At 62.0% G+C, this 16,898-nt stretch overlaps 1 protein-coding gene across 5 annotated transcripts; it reads left to right on the top strand.

The window, feature by feature from the left end:
- The first annotated feature begins 217 nt into the window (after positions 1-217).
- On the top strand, positions 218-15,724 carry CCDC88B (coiled-coil domain containing 88B). 5 transcript variants are annotated; one of them, XM_053924937.1, is made up of 27 exons: positions 218-1,437; positions 2,138-2,277; positions 2,463-2,518; positions 2,603-2,672; positions 2,751-2,809; positions 2,898-2,981; positions 3,061-3,204; positions 3,428-3,573; positions 3,719-3,800; positions 3,951-4,109; positions 4,705-4,851; positions 5,006-5,114; positions 5,308-5,444; positions 5,528-6,661; positions 9,529-9,656; positions 9,735-9,852; positions 10,621-10,716; positions 10,797-10,937; positions 11,485-11,741; positions 11,976-12,119; positions 12,310-12,496; positions 12,596-12,741; positions 12,975-13,073; positions 13,256-13,422; positions 13,970-14,176; positions 14,325-14,393; positions 15,240-15,724. In XM_053924937.1, the coding sequence occupies exons 1-27, from the start codon at positions 851-853 to the stop codon at positions 15,293-15,295; spliced, it is 4,869 nt and encodes a 1,622-aa protein (XP_053780912.1). In that variant the 5' UTR covers positions 218-850; the 3' UTR covers positions 15,296-15,724. The 5 variants fall into 5 exon arrangements, 4 of the variants coding, with proteins under 4 accessions (XP_053780912.1, XP_053780914.1, XP_053780913.1 ...); XM_053924939.1 differs by lacking the exon at positions 218-1,437 and adding an exon at positions 1,745-1,852; XM_053924938.1 differs by lacking the exon at positions 218-1,437 and adding an exon at positions 1,745-1,852 and having other exon boundaries at positions 2,407-2,518.
- Positions 15,725-16,898: the final 1,174 nt, after the last annotated feature.

Below are 16,898 nucleotides of genomic sequence, written 5' to 3'. Positions count from 1 at the left end.
AGTGCTTTTTGAGTTAGATGTGCGTTCTCATCATACTCGTCTGTAATTCTGACGCACACATAAAATGGAAAACAGAAGCAAAATACATTGTTTACGGTCTTCAGAAAATTCCTTCACATTCAGAGTCCGACTGAGGCGTGATGTCTGTGTGTTTCACAGCCATCTCCTCCTGTGAGTCATCAAGAGCACTGCAGCTCTGGCTGGTGTGGCTCAGTGGATTGAGTGCCGGCCTGTGAACTGAAAGGTTGCCCGTTCAATTCCTGGTCGGGACACATGCCTGGGTTGCAGACCAGGTCCCTGGTTGGGGGCATGTGAGAGGCAAATGATCAGTGTATCTCTCACACATCAGTGTTTCTCTCCCCCTCTTTCTCCCTCCCTCCCCCTCTCTCTAAAAATAAATAAATAAAATTTTGAAAAAAACAAAAGAATGCTGGAGGCCAGCGCCCCTTCCAACAGTCCTCCATGAGACGAGTGTAAAGCGTCAGCAGCCATCTGCGTCAGCTCTTAGATCAGCTTTGCCACTGACTTCTGCCTTGGTAGTGTTCCTGACAAGCCAGGCAGCAGCTCTACCATGTAACCTGGCTTCAGAGACGGAAATGTGGGAGCTAAAGAGTCTCGGACGGAGGAGGCATGAAGAATTTGTGAACTTACACTGGCCGCACTTCCAGCCGCGCACCCTGCGTTCCTGCTGCCGGGAACGTCCTTCCTTCCTTCCTCCCACTTTGTCTAGCTGACCCAGTCATCCCTGCTCTCAGCTCCATTGTCTTTTTTAAAAAAATATTATGTATATTTGTTTATTTATTTATTTATTATTTTTATTTTTTCAGCTCCATTGTTGAGCCCCCTCCTGATGCCTTTCCTGAAGTCAAATCCCTTCCCCATCCACACACCCAGTATCGCCCCGGCACCACACTGTGAGTGTGTGTGTGCTTTGGGGGTAGCTGTCTCCGCAGTGTACTGTTCACCCTGTTGGGACAGGGACCGTGTGGCTTATTGTTACGTCCCAGTACCCAGCACTGTGTCCTGCACGGAGTCGGTGAATGAAAGAGTGAGTCTCGTAGTGAGCAGTGGGGGACAGGGAGGTCCTGGCCTGTTTGTCCAAGAGACAGATGCTGCTGGTCTCCGCATTGAACTGCTCCCCTCAGAGACCGAAGTCCCCTCCACTTCTTTTACAATCGGGAAACCGAGGCTTGTGAGGTCATTTGTCCTTGGTCTAGACGTCCTGTCTCAGTCCAGTGTGCATAAAATATTGGGGTGGGGCCCAAAGGGGGGCTTGCTGGGGGACATGGCATCTGAGCCAGGCTTTGCAGGTGGGACAACAGTTTGGGTAATTTGGAGACACATTAAGAGTTCGGGAAGACAACAAATGAGAAGATGCCGGTGTGGGCGCCCAGACTCACCCTGTAATGCTGGAAGCCTTCTCGGAAGCTCTGGAAGGTATACAAGGCTGAGGGTCACCCTCTCTCAGGTTTCAAGTTGGGAAACAGAGGCCCGGAGAGGCAGAGAACTCACCTGACATTGTCCATCAAGCCCCAAGTGCTGTGGGCCATCCCTGGGGGTGGGGGCTACCTTCCCCTGTTAATCTCAGTCCCTGCCAGAGATGCTGGGTCGATGCAGTGTGGCGAAGTGGGGGCAGAGGCAAGACTCTGGGGGTGTACAGGCCAGCCTGCACCCGGAAGGAGGAAGTTGTACACGGCGTCTGTGGCTAGGCCTGGGATCCCCCACCCGGGGACTTCCTCTTCCTCTCAGGGCAGGTATAGCTGCCACAGCGGGACCAACACCCTGACCTGTCATGGATGGGGGCAAGGGGCCCGGACTCAGACACTTCCTGAGTGGGAGCCTGGCCACCTGGGTGAGGCAGCAGGTGGAAGAGGGCTGGGGAGGGGAAGTGAGCAGTAGGGAGGGGCTGGTGTTGTGGTGGGCAGAATTGAGGTCTGAGGGGGGTGGACTTAAATGTGGGGCTGGAGTCCAGGCAGCTGTGAGGCAGGAAAAGAGGACCAGACCTAGGGGCCACTTTCAGGGTTTTGGTGAGGAGGGGGCTATGGGGGCTCAGGGAACAGGTCAAAGGGGCTGAGGATTCACTCTACTAATGGGGGGCTCCCATCTGGGCCAGCTGACCTGTCTCTGCTCCCCCCAGGCACTGGGACTGGCTGGGCTGGTGGGAGAGGCGGAAGAGCCAGAGACGGAAGAGGAGGAAGGAGAGGGGCCCCTTTGTCCGGAGAAGAGGTTCTTGCATCTCAGCAATGGGGCCCTGCTCCTCCGGGTGCTGGGCATCATGTAAGGGGCATGAGGGTCCTACTCAGGGGTCTTAGGGGAGGGGGATGGGATGGATGGTGGGCAGAGCCTGGTTGAGGGGATGTGGGTCCTTGATTACCCCATCCAATCAATTGCCCCCTGGGCCCGCAGTGCCCCTAGTTCCCGAGGGGGCCCTCGGATGATCAGGGGCCCTGATGATCCCCCAGCCCAGCGAGTGCGGAACCTGAGTCACCTGTGGGGACGACTGAGGGACTTCTACCAGGTGAGGGTTTGGGAGGGGGAGGCTGAGCCTGGGAGTCCCCTCAGGAAGGCCCAACTCATGATCTCCCACCCCCTATTCACCCAGGAGGAACTGCAGCTGCTGATCCTGTCACCACCCCCAGACCTCCAGACATTGGGGTTTGACCCTTTCTCAGGTACTCTCTGTCCCACCATCCCTCCCTGCATCTAGCCCTCCCCCCACCTATTAACCCCTTGTGGCTTGGGCCCTGCAGAGGAGGCAGTGGAGGAGTTGGAAGGCATCCTTCGGCTGTTGCTGGGGGCGTCGGTGCAGGTGAGCGGAAGAGGGAAGGGCAACGCCCAGCTTTGGCTGCAGTGGTGGGAGACTCCTGCGTCAGCCTCTCCCACTGGTTCCCCCGCAGTGTGAGCATCGGGAGCTCTTCATCCGGCACATCCAGGGCCTCAGCCTGGAGGTCCAGAGTGAGCTGGCTGCTGCCATCCAGGAGGTATGGCTTTGGACTGGCACCACCGGGGGACACTCTGTCCCCGATTTTTTAGGCTGATCCGCTCTCCCTACCCACCTAGGTGACCCAACCTGGGGCAGGCGTGGTGCTGGCGCTGGCCGGGCCTGAGCCTGGAGAGCTGGTGTCTCCAGAGGTGGAGACGCTGTCCCGGAACCTGATGGGGACACTGTTGAGACTGGCACGGGAGCGCGATGTGGGGGCCCAGGTAGGGGGCAGCAGGGGCCTTGAGGGCCAAGCGGAGGGATGGGAGGACCACGGGGACCCAGATGTTTGGGGGAGACAGGGGGTTGAGGCCTAGCTGTGGGCGTGGGGGTGGGGTCTTGGGCCAGCAGGGCTGCGAGCTCCAGATCCACCTTGTGGTGGTTGAGGGCAGATGTGGGAGGCATAAGATGGGTTACTTCTGACCCCTGACCCTTGATCTCCCACAGCGACTGGCTGAACTGCTGCTGGAGCGACAGTCAACCCCCTTGCTGCCTGAGGCTCCTGTTGGGACCCCTCTGCAGGGCCCCTCAAACAACCTGGCTCTGCAGCTGGCCAACACCAAGGCCCAGCTGCGGCGCCTGCGCCAGGAGCTGTGAGTGTGGCAGGCTAGGGGGGGGACATGGGGGAGAGGGGCAGATTAGGCCTGGATGGGGGGGCCGACCCCATTTTTCAGGGATCAGATCTGGGAAGAGCTGGGGCTTGCTGGCCCCGAGCCCTCCAGTGTTTCTCTCCTCCAGGGAGGAGAAGGCTGAGCTGCTGCTAGACTCCCAGGAAGAGGTGCAGGGCTTAGAGGCAGAAATTCGAAGGCTCCGCCAGGAAGTGAGTTCAGATGCTCCCCGCCATTGCCATATTTCCTAACCTTCTCCCTGCCCCTCCTGCATCCCATTGCCTACCCCTATCCCAGCTCCCTGCCATCCCCAATCCTGTGGCCACCGCTGGCTAGTCCCAGCTCCGCACCATTTGGCCCAGGCCCAGACGCTGTCTGGACAGGCCAAGAGGGCCGAGTTGTACCGCGAGGAGGTAGAGGCGCTGCGGGAGCGGGTGGGCCGCCTGCCCCGGCTGCAGGAGGAGCTGCGACGCTGCCGGGAGCGGCTGCAGGTGGCCGAAGCCTGCAAGGGCCAGTTGGAGGTGAGTCCAGGGGCAGTGCTGCAGAAGAGTGGGGCTTGTGGAAGGGAGGGGTCGGGGTCGGGGACTGAGGGGAGATGGGTGGACCAGGAGGAGGAGCAAATTTGGTCCTGGAGAAGGGTCAGTCTTTACCGAGGGAACAGTCATGGCTAGGAAAAATGGGTGAGGTGGTGTCTGCGCAAAGGCCCTCTGGAGGATGGGGCAGATGGAGGGGGGGAAGGTAGGGGTTGTAGGTAAGGGTAGGTCCTAGGGAGGAGGGCAGGGCCAAGTGCAGGGGAGATGGTATCTGGAGAGAGTCCTTAGCAGTGGGGCCTAATAAGTAAAGCCTAGAAGGTTGAGACCTTGGAAGGCAGTTTCTGGGGAGAAGGGGTGGGCCCACATAGACGAATAGGCAGGGCCTACATAGGAGAAGGGCGGGGCCAGGTGCTAGGGAAGGGGTGCCTGGAAAGAGCCGGCAGAGGACCAGGCAGATGGAGGGGAGAGGTGGGGCCCAGAGAGCCTCAGGGGTGTGGGGTCTGGTGGGGATGAGGAGGCAGGACCTGCGGCCCTGGGGTGCTGGGGGCCAGGGCACTGGCTCTCTGCGCCCCCTTCCCCGCAGGAGGAGCGGGCGCTCTCTGGGACTTTGGAGGCTGCGAAAGCCTTGCTGGAAGAACAGCTGGAGGCCGCCCAAGAGCGATGCGCTCGGCTGCATGAGACCCAGCGGGAGAACCTGCTTCTGCGGACCCGGTTGGGCGAGGCTCATGCGGTGAGCTTGCCAGAGTGACCCCAGTGGTCCCCCAGGGTCCCCTAGTGATCCCTGTGACCCCTATTCCTAGTGTTCTCTAGTGACCCTCTAGCCCACACACTGGTCTTGGTAGGGAAGGCTTGTCTGACCCTGCTCCCCCCCCACCCCTGCCCAGGAGCTGGACTCTCTGCGGCATCAGGTGGACCAGCTGGCAGAGGAGAACGTGGAGCTGGAGTTGGAGCTTCAGCGGAGCCTGGAGCCACCCCCGGGCTCTCCTGGGGAGGGTGAGTGGTGCCTCAGTGGAGGGGCTGGGCCTGGGGTCTGCCTGTGTTTTCCTGCCACTGTGGTAGGGATGGCTCCTGACTTCATCCCTTCCTCCAGGTCTCTGGGGGTGTAGTAGGGGTGTAGGTGAGGAGGCAGGCGGTGTGGCAGGACTAAGGATGGGGAGGGGTTCTGACCTCATCTCACATACCCCAGCATCCCTGCCAGGAGCGGCCCCCTCGATACACGATGAAGTGAGGGAGGCAGAGGCTGGCCGGCTGCGGACCCTGGAGCGAGAGAATCAGGAGCTTCGTGCCCTGCTGCAGGTGTTACAGGGACAGCCAGGTGGCCGGGTGAGTCCCCTTCCCTAACCATCCCAGTAGGTCCTTCCTGGTGGCCTCCACAGGGCTTGAGCATCCCTCTCATGTGCCCTCAGCCCCCCCTGCTGGAGGAGCAGAGCCAGAGGGAAGCCTCCGTGGTTCCAGAGTTGGTGGTGGCTCACCAGACTTGCCTGGCCTCAGACCATGGCCCCCAGAGTCTGGCTGGCCAAGGGGGTGATGAAGACCCCCGGGCCTCGGACCTGGCTTCCTCGGCATCAGACTCAGCCCCCAAGGGGTTAGCGGAGTGTCCCCAGACATCTGATCCAGACACTCAAGTGACGGAGAGGCCCCTCCGGACGGCTGCCATGGCCCCCCAGACCTCAGACTTGACGGCCCAGGAGTCAGGCCCTGCTGCAGAGACACAGAGGGTCCTGGAGAGGTCTGACCGCGGAGCACCTCTCCAGACCTCTGCCTCCGTGGCCCCACCGCAGGGTCCAGAGAGCAAGATACAGGCCCAGCTGTTGTTGGGAGGAGGGACCGGGGAGTCCGTGACCGAGGTCCAGGGGTCAAGACAGGAGGTCCCTGAGAACGAGCTTGGACCCACAGAGCCCCGCCTCCATGTGCAGCTGGAGGAGCCGGAGTCCTCAGGCCAGCGGCTGGACTTGACTGAGGAGCAAACAGAGGCCAGAGAGCAGGACCAGAGGCTGGAGGGGATGACTGGGGACGCAGCCCAGAAGCCGGAAAGGGCTCCTGATGCCCAGGCCTTGGAGAGGCCAATCCCAGGGGAGATCCTGACCTGTGGTGACTCAGAGCAGGAGGCCCTCAGGGAGGAGGTGGCTCGGCTGAGGAGAGAGGCTGAGGCCCTTCGAACTGAGTTGGAGATCCAGGCTCGGAGGCTGGAGGCCCGAGGCACCGAGGCAGGTCGCCTCTCCGAAGAGCTGGCTCGGGCTCAGAGGGCAGAGGCCGAGGCCCATCGTGAGGCAGAGGCCCAGGCCCAGGAGCAGGCCCGGCTGCGGGAGGCAGTGGAGGCGGCCGGGCGGGAGCTGGAGGCGGCATCGCGGGAGCGGGAGGCGCTGGCAGAGGCACTGGCATCAGCAGGCCGAGAGCGGAGGCAGTGGGAGCGTGAGGCACCACGGATGCGGGCCCGGGCTGAGGCCGCGGAGGAGCGGCTGCAAGTTCTGGAGGGCGAGAACCGCCAGCACCTAGAGGAGGCTGAGAGGGAGCGCCGGGAGAGGCAGGCCCTCAAAGAGGTATGCGGGTGCTCACATTCGTTCACTTGGGTCAGGAAATGGGGTGCCGGGCCAGTGGCTGGAGTTTTGGGTTGTTAATTTCATCAGCAGCCACTGAGTGCCCAGGATCGAGTTCGGACTGGAGATAAAAAGGTGAAATCCATTCCTGCCTTCTCAAGGCATTCCTGACCTGGGAAAGGGACACATGTCCCCTACCTCTGGTGGGGTGGCTTTGGAGGGGATGAGAGTGTGGCCAGGAACCAGAGTTCCCCTCTGACCACAGTGGCCACTCACCCCAGCACCTCCTTCTGTACAGGGGAGGTGCTCTTCACAGCTGCCCTGGCTGGTCTTCTGGAAGACCAGTGGAGGTAGTGGTGAGGAGCCTAGTACACGCTGGTCAGACAGTTAGGAAGAGCAAAGCACTGTGGGAGCCTGTGGGAGAGGGAGCTGATGCTAGAGTTGGGGCAAGGAGGCTTGGGGGGGCGGTTCTGAGGAACAGTCAAGATTTCACTAGATAGGGAAGAACATTTCATCCCAAGGGAACAGCCAATGCAAAGACTGGAAGGCATAGATTTTCAGGGCCCAAGAGGAGTGGGCGGATGGGGGCCGGAGGGGTGTGCTGGGCTGGCTTTTCAGGTGTTTGTGCTCCACCCCCAGGCAGGAAGAGCCACCCAGGGGTGTGGCCGACCCGTGTGAGTCTGGGTTTCACGAGGGTCACCTCAGTGTGCAAGGGCCTGGGGCCATTAGGAGTCAGTGCCTGTGGTCCAGGTGGCAGGTGGGGCTGGCTGGAATGGGACAGAAGATGACAGAGAGAGAAAGCCTGGAACCCTTTGTTCATTTGCTCGAGCATGTGTGTGGGTGTCTCCTTGGTGCCAGGCACGCCCATACTTGGGGCAGTGCAACCCATCTTGGGTGGGGATGTGCCTGTGCAGGGAGCTGGGACATGTCAGGGAAGGCTTCCTGGAGAAGGGGAGAGGATGGCAGTAAGCAAGGAGGAGGTGCAGGCAGAGTTTGTAGGGGTGGAGTGTGAGGCGGGGAGTGGAGGGAGGTGAGAATTCATTTAGCAGGGTTCCTATTGGGCAGGGCCTCATCTTCCTTCGAAGCGCAAAGGGACTTGTGGCTTTTCTCACGAGGGCAGCGGGAGCCACTGGAGCATAGCAGACAGGGCCCTGTGCTGAACGCCCCCTCAGGGGATTGGAGGAGACAGGGAGGCGATGGGAAGGGGGTTCGGGTCCTCGGGGACCAGTGCTATAGGGAGGCTGTGCCTCAGACAGGAACTGAATCTTCCACCCAACAGTTTCCAGTTTCATCCCTGTTGTACCGACGAGGACACCGAGGTTCAGAAAGGAAAACCGGCTCCGGGACTCCTTCCAACGGAGAGGAGCGGGGAGCACACGGTTGGGTTCACCTGGGGTTGGGCATTATGCAGGACAGGCCTGGGGAGTGTAAGAAGTCGGGGTGTGGGTAAGAGGGTAAGGCTGAGAGGCTGTCTCTGGGGTGCACTCTGTAGGATGTGACTGAAACGCTGCCCGGCAGACCTGGGTTATAGCCCAAATCCCCTATGTCTCAGCTGTGTGGCTTGGGGCAAGTTACTTAACCTCTCTGAGTTTGAGTTTACTCACCTGTGAAGCTGGGGTGAAAGTGACCTGCCTCACGGGGTGCTGTAAGATAATGAGCGTAGAGAGCTTGGGGCAGCTGTGGAGAGGGAGCATCAGCAGGTGGGCAGTGAAGGTGAGGGTGGGGCCGGCTGGCTGGAAGAGCCAGCTCTGAGGACAAGAGTGTGGAGGAGGCTGAGGACTAGGTGGGGAATTTTGTGGTATTTCCTGGTGGTAACTGCTGGTGGCACAACAGGAAGTGACCAGCCAGAGGAAGGTCAGCCAACCAGGGGCCCCTGGGGGTTGTCCACATGGGCCTCCTGGGCTGGGTGGCAGGCAGGAGGTGCAGTGGAGGGGGTACCGGGGGCTGTGGCCTGGGCCTGGAGGAGGGCTGGGCTGGAGTCTGGGCTGTGGTTCAGGTCTCCTTCATTGGACTGCGATTCTTACCCTCATGCTTTGGCTGTCAGCAGTAGGGCATCATGGGACATGTAGTTTTTCAGTGAGAGGCAGTGGGCTAGGGTGCCTGGAAGTGCACTGATCCTGGGGGGAGGCCTGAGGTTGTGGGTGTTGCTAAGCCAGGAAGGTCAGAGCACAAGCTGGAGACTTGGCTCCCAGAGGCAGGGTTCGGCAGGCTGGTTGGCCAGAGCTGGCCCTTCCCTGTGGCTTTATCCTGCCAGGGCCCCCTCACCTCAGAGTGGTTTGGTCTACCTCCCTCTGGGGCCCACAGCTCAAAGTGGGCCTCCTGCCCCATTCTGCAATGGTGTGGCCCAACTGCCAGAGGCCCGCTGGCCCCAGCATCTCGGATCTCCCCCTCCCAGCCCCCACTGTGGTTAGGCCTGGTGTTCACCAAGTTCCTGTCTTCTCTGGCCATCCCCTGTGGCTAAGGGCGCTCTCTGGACTTGCTTCCGCTGAGCCCCTTCCCTTCACATGGCTAGTGTGGCCACAGCACGTAGGGCACGCCCAGCTGTTCCTGGGCGCGTCAGAAACCATAGGCTCAGAGAGGTGAAGATGCCCAGCGAGTGCCTCTGACCCCTGGCCCAGGAGCCTCCCTCCCACCCGGCCAAGCTCACTACGCTCAGTTCTTTCACGCCCACTCTGCAGGGCGACCAGGCTTTGCTCCCGTTTTACGGATCGGGGAGCAGAGGCCCAGAGGGTTAAAGATGTCCGTCTAGAGGGACAGGGCAAGGATAGAAAGCTGGGTCTCCTGACTCTCAGTCCTCTGCATCTGTCCCCTCCCTGGATAAAGGCAGCAGCCTGTCCTTCTGGCCCTGAGCCTGCACTGTCTGCCCTCAGGATCTAGAGAAGGCTGTGGCGCGGGGCCAGGAGCTGGGGGCCCGCTTGGAGCGTCTGCAGAATGAGCTGGAGCAGGCCACGCTGGAGCGCCAGGAGTTTCTGCGGGAACAAGAGTTGCAGCACCAGAGGTAGGGACGTTGTCCAGGCGGCAGAGAGGGCCAGACCGAGGCTTGAGATGAGGTAGATGCCCAGGCTTCTCCCGCCAGGTACGAGGGCCTGGAGCAGCGACTGAAAACGGAGCTGCAGGCGGTGGCCACCAGCAAGGAAGAGGCGCTGGTGGAGCTCAAGAAGAGGGCCCTGAAGCTGGAAGAAGAGCTGTTCCAGGTGAGACTTCAGCCCTGGACGCTGCAGGCCTTGGCCCACCCCTCCCTCCGTCCTGCATGCAGAAGAGCAAGGCTGCGTGGGCTCCCATCCTCCAGGCACTGCCCCCACCCACCCCCCGGCCTTGGCACTCGATTCTTGGCCAGGTGCTGCTGTGTGGAGAGTCAAGCTGACTGCAATGCTGGGTGGTCTTCTGGGGGCCTCATTTCCCCCTTCCTCAAACAAACAGAACCTGGTGGCTTTGCTCTGAGGTGGCCACTGCATGTTTCTCGCTTGCCCCCACCCCCACTTTCTAGTGAGCTCAATGACTGTCGCTGTCACGTCAGTTGTCATTTCTGACATCCCTGTGGCATGTGGTGCTCAGCACGGTGGTGTGGTGGAGCCAATACCAGGCCGCCGTGCTCAGGGAGCACACAGCCCACCTGGGACAGAGGCAGGAGAACAGGAGACCCTCGCGTGGTGTCAGGGGCCAGGGGACACCCAGCAGACTGCCTTGCTGGTGTGTGTGGGGTGGGTCAGGGGAGGCTTTCTGGAGAAAGTGACATTGAAACCCGTGCCCAGAGGAAGAGTAGCACGTGCAGGAGAGCAGCGAGGCAAGGCCTGTGCTGCGGAACCGCGGGGAAGGTGGGCAGGGCAGGACGGAGAGGGAGGGAGCTGCAGAACCCCAGAGTGCAGGGTTGTGGCGCAAGGGGCCACTCCTCTGCAAGGTCCCTGTGCCCTCCCCAAGCACTGCCAGTCCCCTGCGTGACCTCCCAGGGCCTCTCCTTGCAGCTGCGCCAGGGACCGGTGGGGCAGGGGCCTGAGGAACATGTGGAGCCAAGGATCATGGAGGCCCAGAGCGGGCGGCTCGTGGAGGTTGAGCGCAGTGTGAGTGGTGGACCATGGTGGGCATGGGGGCTGGGAGGGCAGTGGCCTGACCATTGCTAACTCCCCTCCCCGCTGAGCAGAATGCGACGCTGGTGGCCGAGAAGGCAGCTCTGCAGGGGCAGCTGCAGCTGCTGGAGGGGCAGCTGGGAAGCCTGCAGGGGCGGGCCCAGGAGCTGCTGCTGCAGAGCCAGCGGGCACAGGAGTACAGCAGCCGCCTACAGGTGGGTGGCGGCTGGGTGCCCATTCCCCATCCCATGCCTGCCCACTGACCACTGCCCCCTGCCCCGTTTGTGTTGTTTCCTGACCCCTTTCCCTGCCTCAGCTCCCAGCTAGCTGTCTCTCCCTGTTCCCAGTCATGTGTCTGTGCCCCTGACCCCAGCCACCTTGTTCTGCATCCCTCCTTTCTACCCTTGCCCACTTCCTTCTACCTGCCTCCAGCCCCCATGTCTGTGCCTGTGTAGTTCAGTCTCCGGCCCTCTTCTTCACAGCCAGCCATTGTTCCAACCACTCTCCCGGCCCACCCCAGCCCTATCTGTCCCATCTCTGCCTTGTGCCTCTTGCGCTCCCCCTCATGGCCTGGCACCAGCCATGACACCTCTTCCCTCTCCTTGCCCTGCCTGTGGCTCCCTGCTGCCCCCTGCCCCAGCCCGGTGCCTCCTCTGCAGCTTTCTCTCCTTGTCCTCTGCCCTGCTCCCCTGCCCTGCTCTCTTACCCGCTTTCTGGCCTGGGGTCCCACCCGTGCAGTCCATGCTCCATCCTCTGCCCTAGGCCGAGAAGTCGATACTGGAGACACAGGGCCAAGAGCTGCACAGGAAGCTGGGGGTGCTGGAGGAGGAGGTGCGGGTGGCGCGTCAGTCCCAGGAGGAAACCCGCAGGCAGCAGCAGTCCCTGCTGCGGGACCACGAGTCCCTGGCCCAGCTGCAGCGGCGGCAGGAGGCTGAGCTGGAGGGACTGCTGGCCCGGCACCGAGACCTCAAAGCCAACATGCGGGCCCTGGAGCTTGCCCACCGGGAGCTGCAGGGCAGGTATGTCCCCTCAAACATCCAGCTCCTCTCTGCCTGAGGGAAACATCACCACCTGGAGCCCCACTGCTGTGCCCCTTCCAGGCACCTGTGTGAGCACCTGGCACAACATGCTGCCCTGTGGCTTTGCCTGGGGCTATGCTTAGGAGATGGCAGACCCCCACATTCAGACAGTCCAGCTGCCTGCTTGCACTGACTCCAGGTCCCTGCAGCCCTCTCAGCCCCTGTTCATTGCAGGCATGAGCAGCTTCAGGCCCAGAGGGCCAATGTGGAGGCGCAGGAGTTGGCCCTGCTGGCAGAGCGCGAACGCCTCATGCAGGACGGGCATCGGCAGCGGGGCCTAGAGGAGGAGCTGCGGAGGCTGCAAAGCGAGCACGATAGGTACCAGCTCTGGTGCAGCCTGTCTCCTCTTGGGCCAGGTCTCGGTGTTTCCCTCTGTGAAGTGGGTTGGTGGTGAGTCAGTCACTGTCCCCATGGGGTCCTGCTTTGCCTCTCCCTAGCACACTTCTGGGCCACAGAAGGAGCCTGGGAGGCAAGTCCCCTCTGAGAGCAGCTCTTTTTGCCACCACAGGGCTCAGAAGCTGCTGGCAGAGGTGTCCCGGGAGCGGGGTGAGCTGCAGGGTGAACGTGGGGAGCTGCGGAGCCGGCTGGCGCGGCTGGAGCTGGAGCGGGCACAGCTGGAGATGCAGAGCCAGCAGCTTCGAGAGTCCAACCAGCAGCTGGACCTGAGTGCCTGCCGGCTGACCACACAGTGCGAGGTGCAGTGAGGGCGCTGGAGCGCAGGGATAGGCCGACATGGAAAGTAGCCACCCTGAGCCCCATTAGCCCTCACCTGACCTGCTGTCTGTGCCCAACAGCTGTTGACAGAGCTGCGGAGCGCTCAGGAAGAGGAGAACCGGCAGCTGCTGGCCGAGGTGCAGGCTCTGAGCCGGGAGAACCGGGAGCTCCTGGAGCGCAGCCTGGAGAGCCGGGACCACCTGCACCGAGAGCAGCGCGAGTACCTGTGAGCAGGCTGGTGGGGCGGCGGGCTGTGGGGAGCCAGACTTGGTTGTTCAGGGGGAGATGCCTGGGAGGCCCCCTGGGAGTCTGGGGCAGCGGCAGGTCATCGCCGCACACAGGAGTGTGAGGTTGCTAACACCTGGCAGGGCTGTACCTGCTGGACCTGAGCCTTGCTCCTGCCCAGGCCTCGTGGGGCCTCCTGCTGCGTGCTCACTCCCGTTCCCCCCACACCCCCAGGGACCAGCTCAACGCCCTGCGCCGTGAGAAGCAGAAGCTGGTGGAGAAGATCATGGACCAGTATCGCGTGCTGGAGCCTGGGCCCCTGCCCCGGACCAAGTGAGTGGCCCCTTCACCCCCTAGGCCAGGGTCTTCCCAAACTCGACCCAGCCTGCCCTGTGACCCCGGCCGAGCTCAGGTCCAGGCCCAGCGAGGGTTTGCCTGGCCTTCGCATCCCCAACGTGACTCTCTTGTTCTCTTCGTCTGTGGCCTCACTCCCTCTTGTGCCCTCTTGCCCCCAGGAAGGGCAGCTGGCTGGCAGACAAGGTGAAGAGGCTGATGCGGCCCCGGCGGGAGGGGGGCCCCCATGGGGGGCCACGCCTGTGGGCCGATGGGGCTGGCAGCACTGAGAGCCTGGGGGGCCCCCCAGAGCCGGAGCTCTCCGAGGGCAGGGAGGCAGATGGGACAGGTGGGTCTGGGGCAGGGGACCAGGTTAGTCCCTACCCCATGTCCTTTATCCCCACCCTGGCTCCTGCCAATGCCTCTGGTCTCCTCCTTCCTGTGTGTCTCATGCATGTGCCCCGATGACCTTCCCTGCTGACTGCCCCCTGCTCCCCAGATGGGTCCAGTGGTGCTTTGCTCTGTGTCCCTGCTGCGTCCCTGTCATCTGGCACCTCCCTCCTGCCTGCGCTGCCACCCACCCAGTCCTACCCATCCACAGCGGTGCCTAGGACCCTGGAGCGGCGGGGGCTTTAGTGAGAGGTCATTTATTCCAGTCAGCAGATGAGGAAACCGAGGCCCGGGGAGGGCCAGCGCCTTGCCCAAGGTCACAGAGTGAGTTAGTGTCAGTGCCAGCACAGGGTCCCGCCTCCTGTCACCTCCCTCACTCACCCAGGCCCTGTCCCTCCCCTGCAGCCTCCTCTCCCTGCCCCTGTGCAGCTTTACCCTGCTGTCCCTGCACGCTGCCCAGCCCGCTCTGCACTGCTCTGATGCCCCCATGCCTGTGCCTCCTGCAGGGTCCCCTTCACCGGCACCCATGCGCCGGGCCCAAAGCTCCCTCTGCCTGCGGGACGAGACTCTGGCAGGCGCGCAACGGCGGAAGCTCAGCTCCCGGTTCCCGGTGGGGCGAAGCTCTGAGTCATTCAGCCCCGGGGACACCCCCCGGCAGCGATTCCGACAGCGCCATCAGGGCCCACTGGGATCACTCAGCTCCCCTGGCAAAGGTGAGGGACGAGGGTCCCTGCTCATTAGCCCCCAACTCCCTGTGGAGCCACCGACTCCTTGGGGGAGGGGGTGCCCTGTGTCTCCCCACAAGCCTGCCTACCTCTGTCCTGGCCCCTGTGGCCCAGCAGCTGCCTTGTGCCCCCTCAGGCCCTGGAGTGGGATGGGATGGCTCCGTCGAGACCCTGGCGGAACATGAAGCAGATGCCGTCAGAGAGGGTGAGTGGGGTCTCTGCCCAGCGCTTGGCTCTGGCAGCGCTCCGTCATCCAGTCACTCGCTTGACAGCGAGCCTGTTCTAAGGGCCAGGCGACGTGCTGGCAGGGGGACGGCGGGGGCCATTCTGGTGTAGAAGGCAGACAGTAGACCATATGCATAAAAACAATAATTATCTGCAACAGCCCAAGAGAAAGAAGATGTGAGCTCCATGTGTAATGTAAACATTTGTAGTGGCCTCATCCGAAAGAGTAAAAAGAGACAGGTAAAATTAATTTTAATAACATTTTATTTAACTCCATAAGTCTGAATCATTACCATTTCTACATGCCGCCTGTGTAAAAAAGGCAGTCATGAGAAATTTTATATTATTTTCTCATACTAAGTCTTTCAAGTCCAGTAGAGTTTTACACCCCAGCACTTCGCGGCTCAGGCCGGCCGCGCCGCACGTGCTCGGTCTGTATGGGGAGGCTGAGCCCTAGGATACCAGGAGGTGGTGGTGTTCTGGGAGAAAGGAAAGCAGGGCGAGGGAGGTCAGAAACCCTGGGTGGGTGGGTTGCAGTATTAGTTAGGGTGCTCGGGGGAGGTGAAGCTGGAGCAAAGACGAGGAGGGGAGAGTTTGTTGTATGGCATGTCTGGCGAACGGCACTCCAGGCAGAGGGAAAGGAGGGAGCAAAGGCCTGGCACTTTGGAGGCCTGGCCAGGCGACCAGTGCAGCTGGGATGAGATGGGGACAGCCGAGAGAAGGTTAGAGGGGTGGAGGGTAGGTAGGAGATGTAAGGCCCTGTGGGTCAAGTCCAATGCTGGGAACTCTCCAAGGGAGTGGGCCTGAGCTGAGCCTTTCCCTCCAGGCCTCAAGGTGCAGGAGCCGGAGAAAAAACCTCTCGCCCCGTCCCTCAGCCAGTGACACCGAGTGGCCTGGGAGCTTGGGAGTACAGTCCCCTCGCCGCTGGAGTCCCAGTAGGGGCCCCAGGCAGCCCAAGAATTTGGGGAGCCAGGGCCTCCGGGGCAAGTCGTGGGACAAGGAGGCCTGGGACCCTGGGTCCTCCACGGCTGGCACTGGGACCCTGAGATGGAGCTGGGATGAGCCTGTAAGCAACAGGGACGGTGGGCCCCCACGAGCCGCTCCTTGCCAGGGCTCTGGCTCTGCCACTCGGCCCTCACTGAGGAGGCGGTTTCTGGGGGATGACCCAGGTGATGGAGGCAGGCAGCAGTGGACAAGAGAGCCCCCTCCCCGGTCCAGGCCAGGAGCCAAGGACCATTCCCTGGGGACTGTGGCCTGGGCCTGTCTCTGAGCCTTAGCTGGGACACGAACAACATGAGAATAAAGCTGGGTTACAACCACCCGAGTCTGCCTTGTGTCCGCCGTCTGCATCCAGGGCCTCGAGGCGCCAGGGTCACCTGCTGCCGGGAGTCTTCTGCCAGTGGGGCCTGGGGCCACTGGCTTTCTCCCCTGGCACAGGGCAGGACAGGGCTTTCCTCAGGGGAGGGGCCAATGGGGCTTGCCTGGGTGTCTGAGTGGGGTGGAGAGAGGAACGGGGGTCTGGGTAGCTAGCAGTGGGTGGGGCCTGAATTTGGGCTCAGCCTTTGCTTAAAAAGGAGGTCTGGGCTCTAGGGTGGGGGAGGTGAACCCCAGAGGCCCTGCCCTCCCCTCCCTGGCACCCTCTACTTTCACTCTTTCCTGTCTCCTTATCATTTCTTCCCCATCCCTCTGGGCTTGGGCCCCTGCCTAGGGAGCTCATGGCTTGGTGACTGTCACGTAGTGCTGAGGCTGTCATGGAGGGATACAAGAAGTGTAAGGACACAGGGCCTCTGGGATGACATCCAGGAGAAGGGCAATTAGGCTGGGTGGCAGGATGTGAGTCAAGGCACCTGGGGCTGCCCCAGCTAGGGTGGGGCTGCCCAGGCAGGGGGTGAGGCAGCCTGAACCTGGGGGCAGGCAGAGCTGGGAGGGGGCCAGACCAGCCTCCCCAGGGTGACCTGCAGCATCCTGACTTGGGTTTCCTCAGCCCCTGGGGGAAAACCTACTGCCCTGCCTGCCTCCTCTTAGCTCCAGTTTCAGAGGCTGATGGGGTGGGAGTGAACCCCCTCGCCTCCAGCTGCAAGCCCCCTCCTATAGGCCTCGGGATGGGGGTTTGAGGGCTGCCCCACCCTGTTGGTGGCCCCTGTCAGTTGTCAGGGAGTAGGACGAAGCTCTGGAGGACAGGCCAGCCAGGGCTGTGGGCCTGATGGTGGAGGAGGCCACCCCTGTGTGGCTCTGATGCTCCTTTTGGAGGCCTGCTGTGGGCTCTGTGTGGGCACTGAGCCAGGCTTGGGGGCGAAGGCAGGCAGGACCACGTGAGGGGTGTGTGGCGCTGGGCAGGCTCTGCAGGGTGGCTGGGACCTGGGGTGCTTTCCCAGGTCAGCTATAAAGAGCTTCCCGTACCTCTCCCTGCCACTTGGTGGGACTTGGCTCCAGCACCCTCTCAGTGCCTCCTGTAGGTGCTCCCCGGGTAGGGGGAGTCCAGACG

Source organism: Desmodus rotundus, chromosome 5, assembly GCF_022682495.2.
Source record: "Desmodus rotundus isolate HL8 chromosome 5, HLdesRot8A.1, whole genome shotgun sequence".
NCBI lineage: Eukaryota > Metazoa > Chordata > Mammalia > Chiroptera > Phyllostomidae > Desmodus > Desmodus rotundus.
This window is presented reverse-complemented; position numbering and strand designations above follow the sequence as displayed.

Coding starts and splice junctions, on each gene's coding strand:
- CCDC88B (XM_053924937.1), top strand. CDS start 851: ATGCCTTTCCTGAAGTCAAATCCCTTCCCCATCCACACACCCAGTATC. Junction 1,438..2,137: donor CTTCTCGGAAGCTCTGGAAG/GTATACAAGGCT, acceptor TGCTCCCCCCAG/GCACTGGGACTGGCTGGGCT. Junction 10,717..10,796: donor TCGTGGAGGTTGAGCGCAGT/GTGAGTGGTGGA, acceptor CCCGCTGAGCAG/AATGCGACGCTGGTGGCCGA.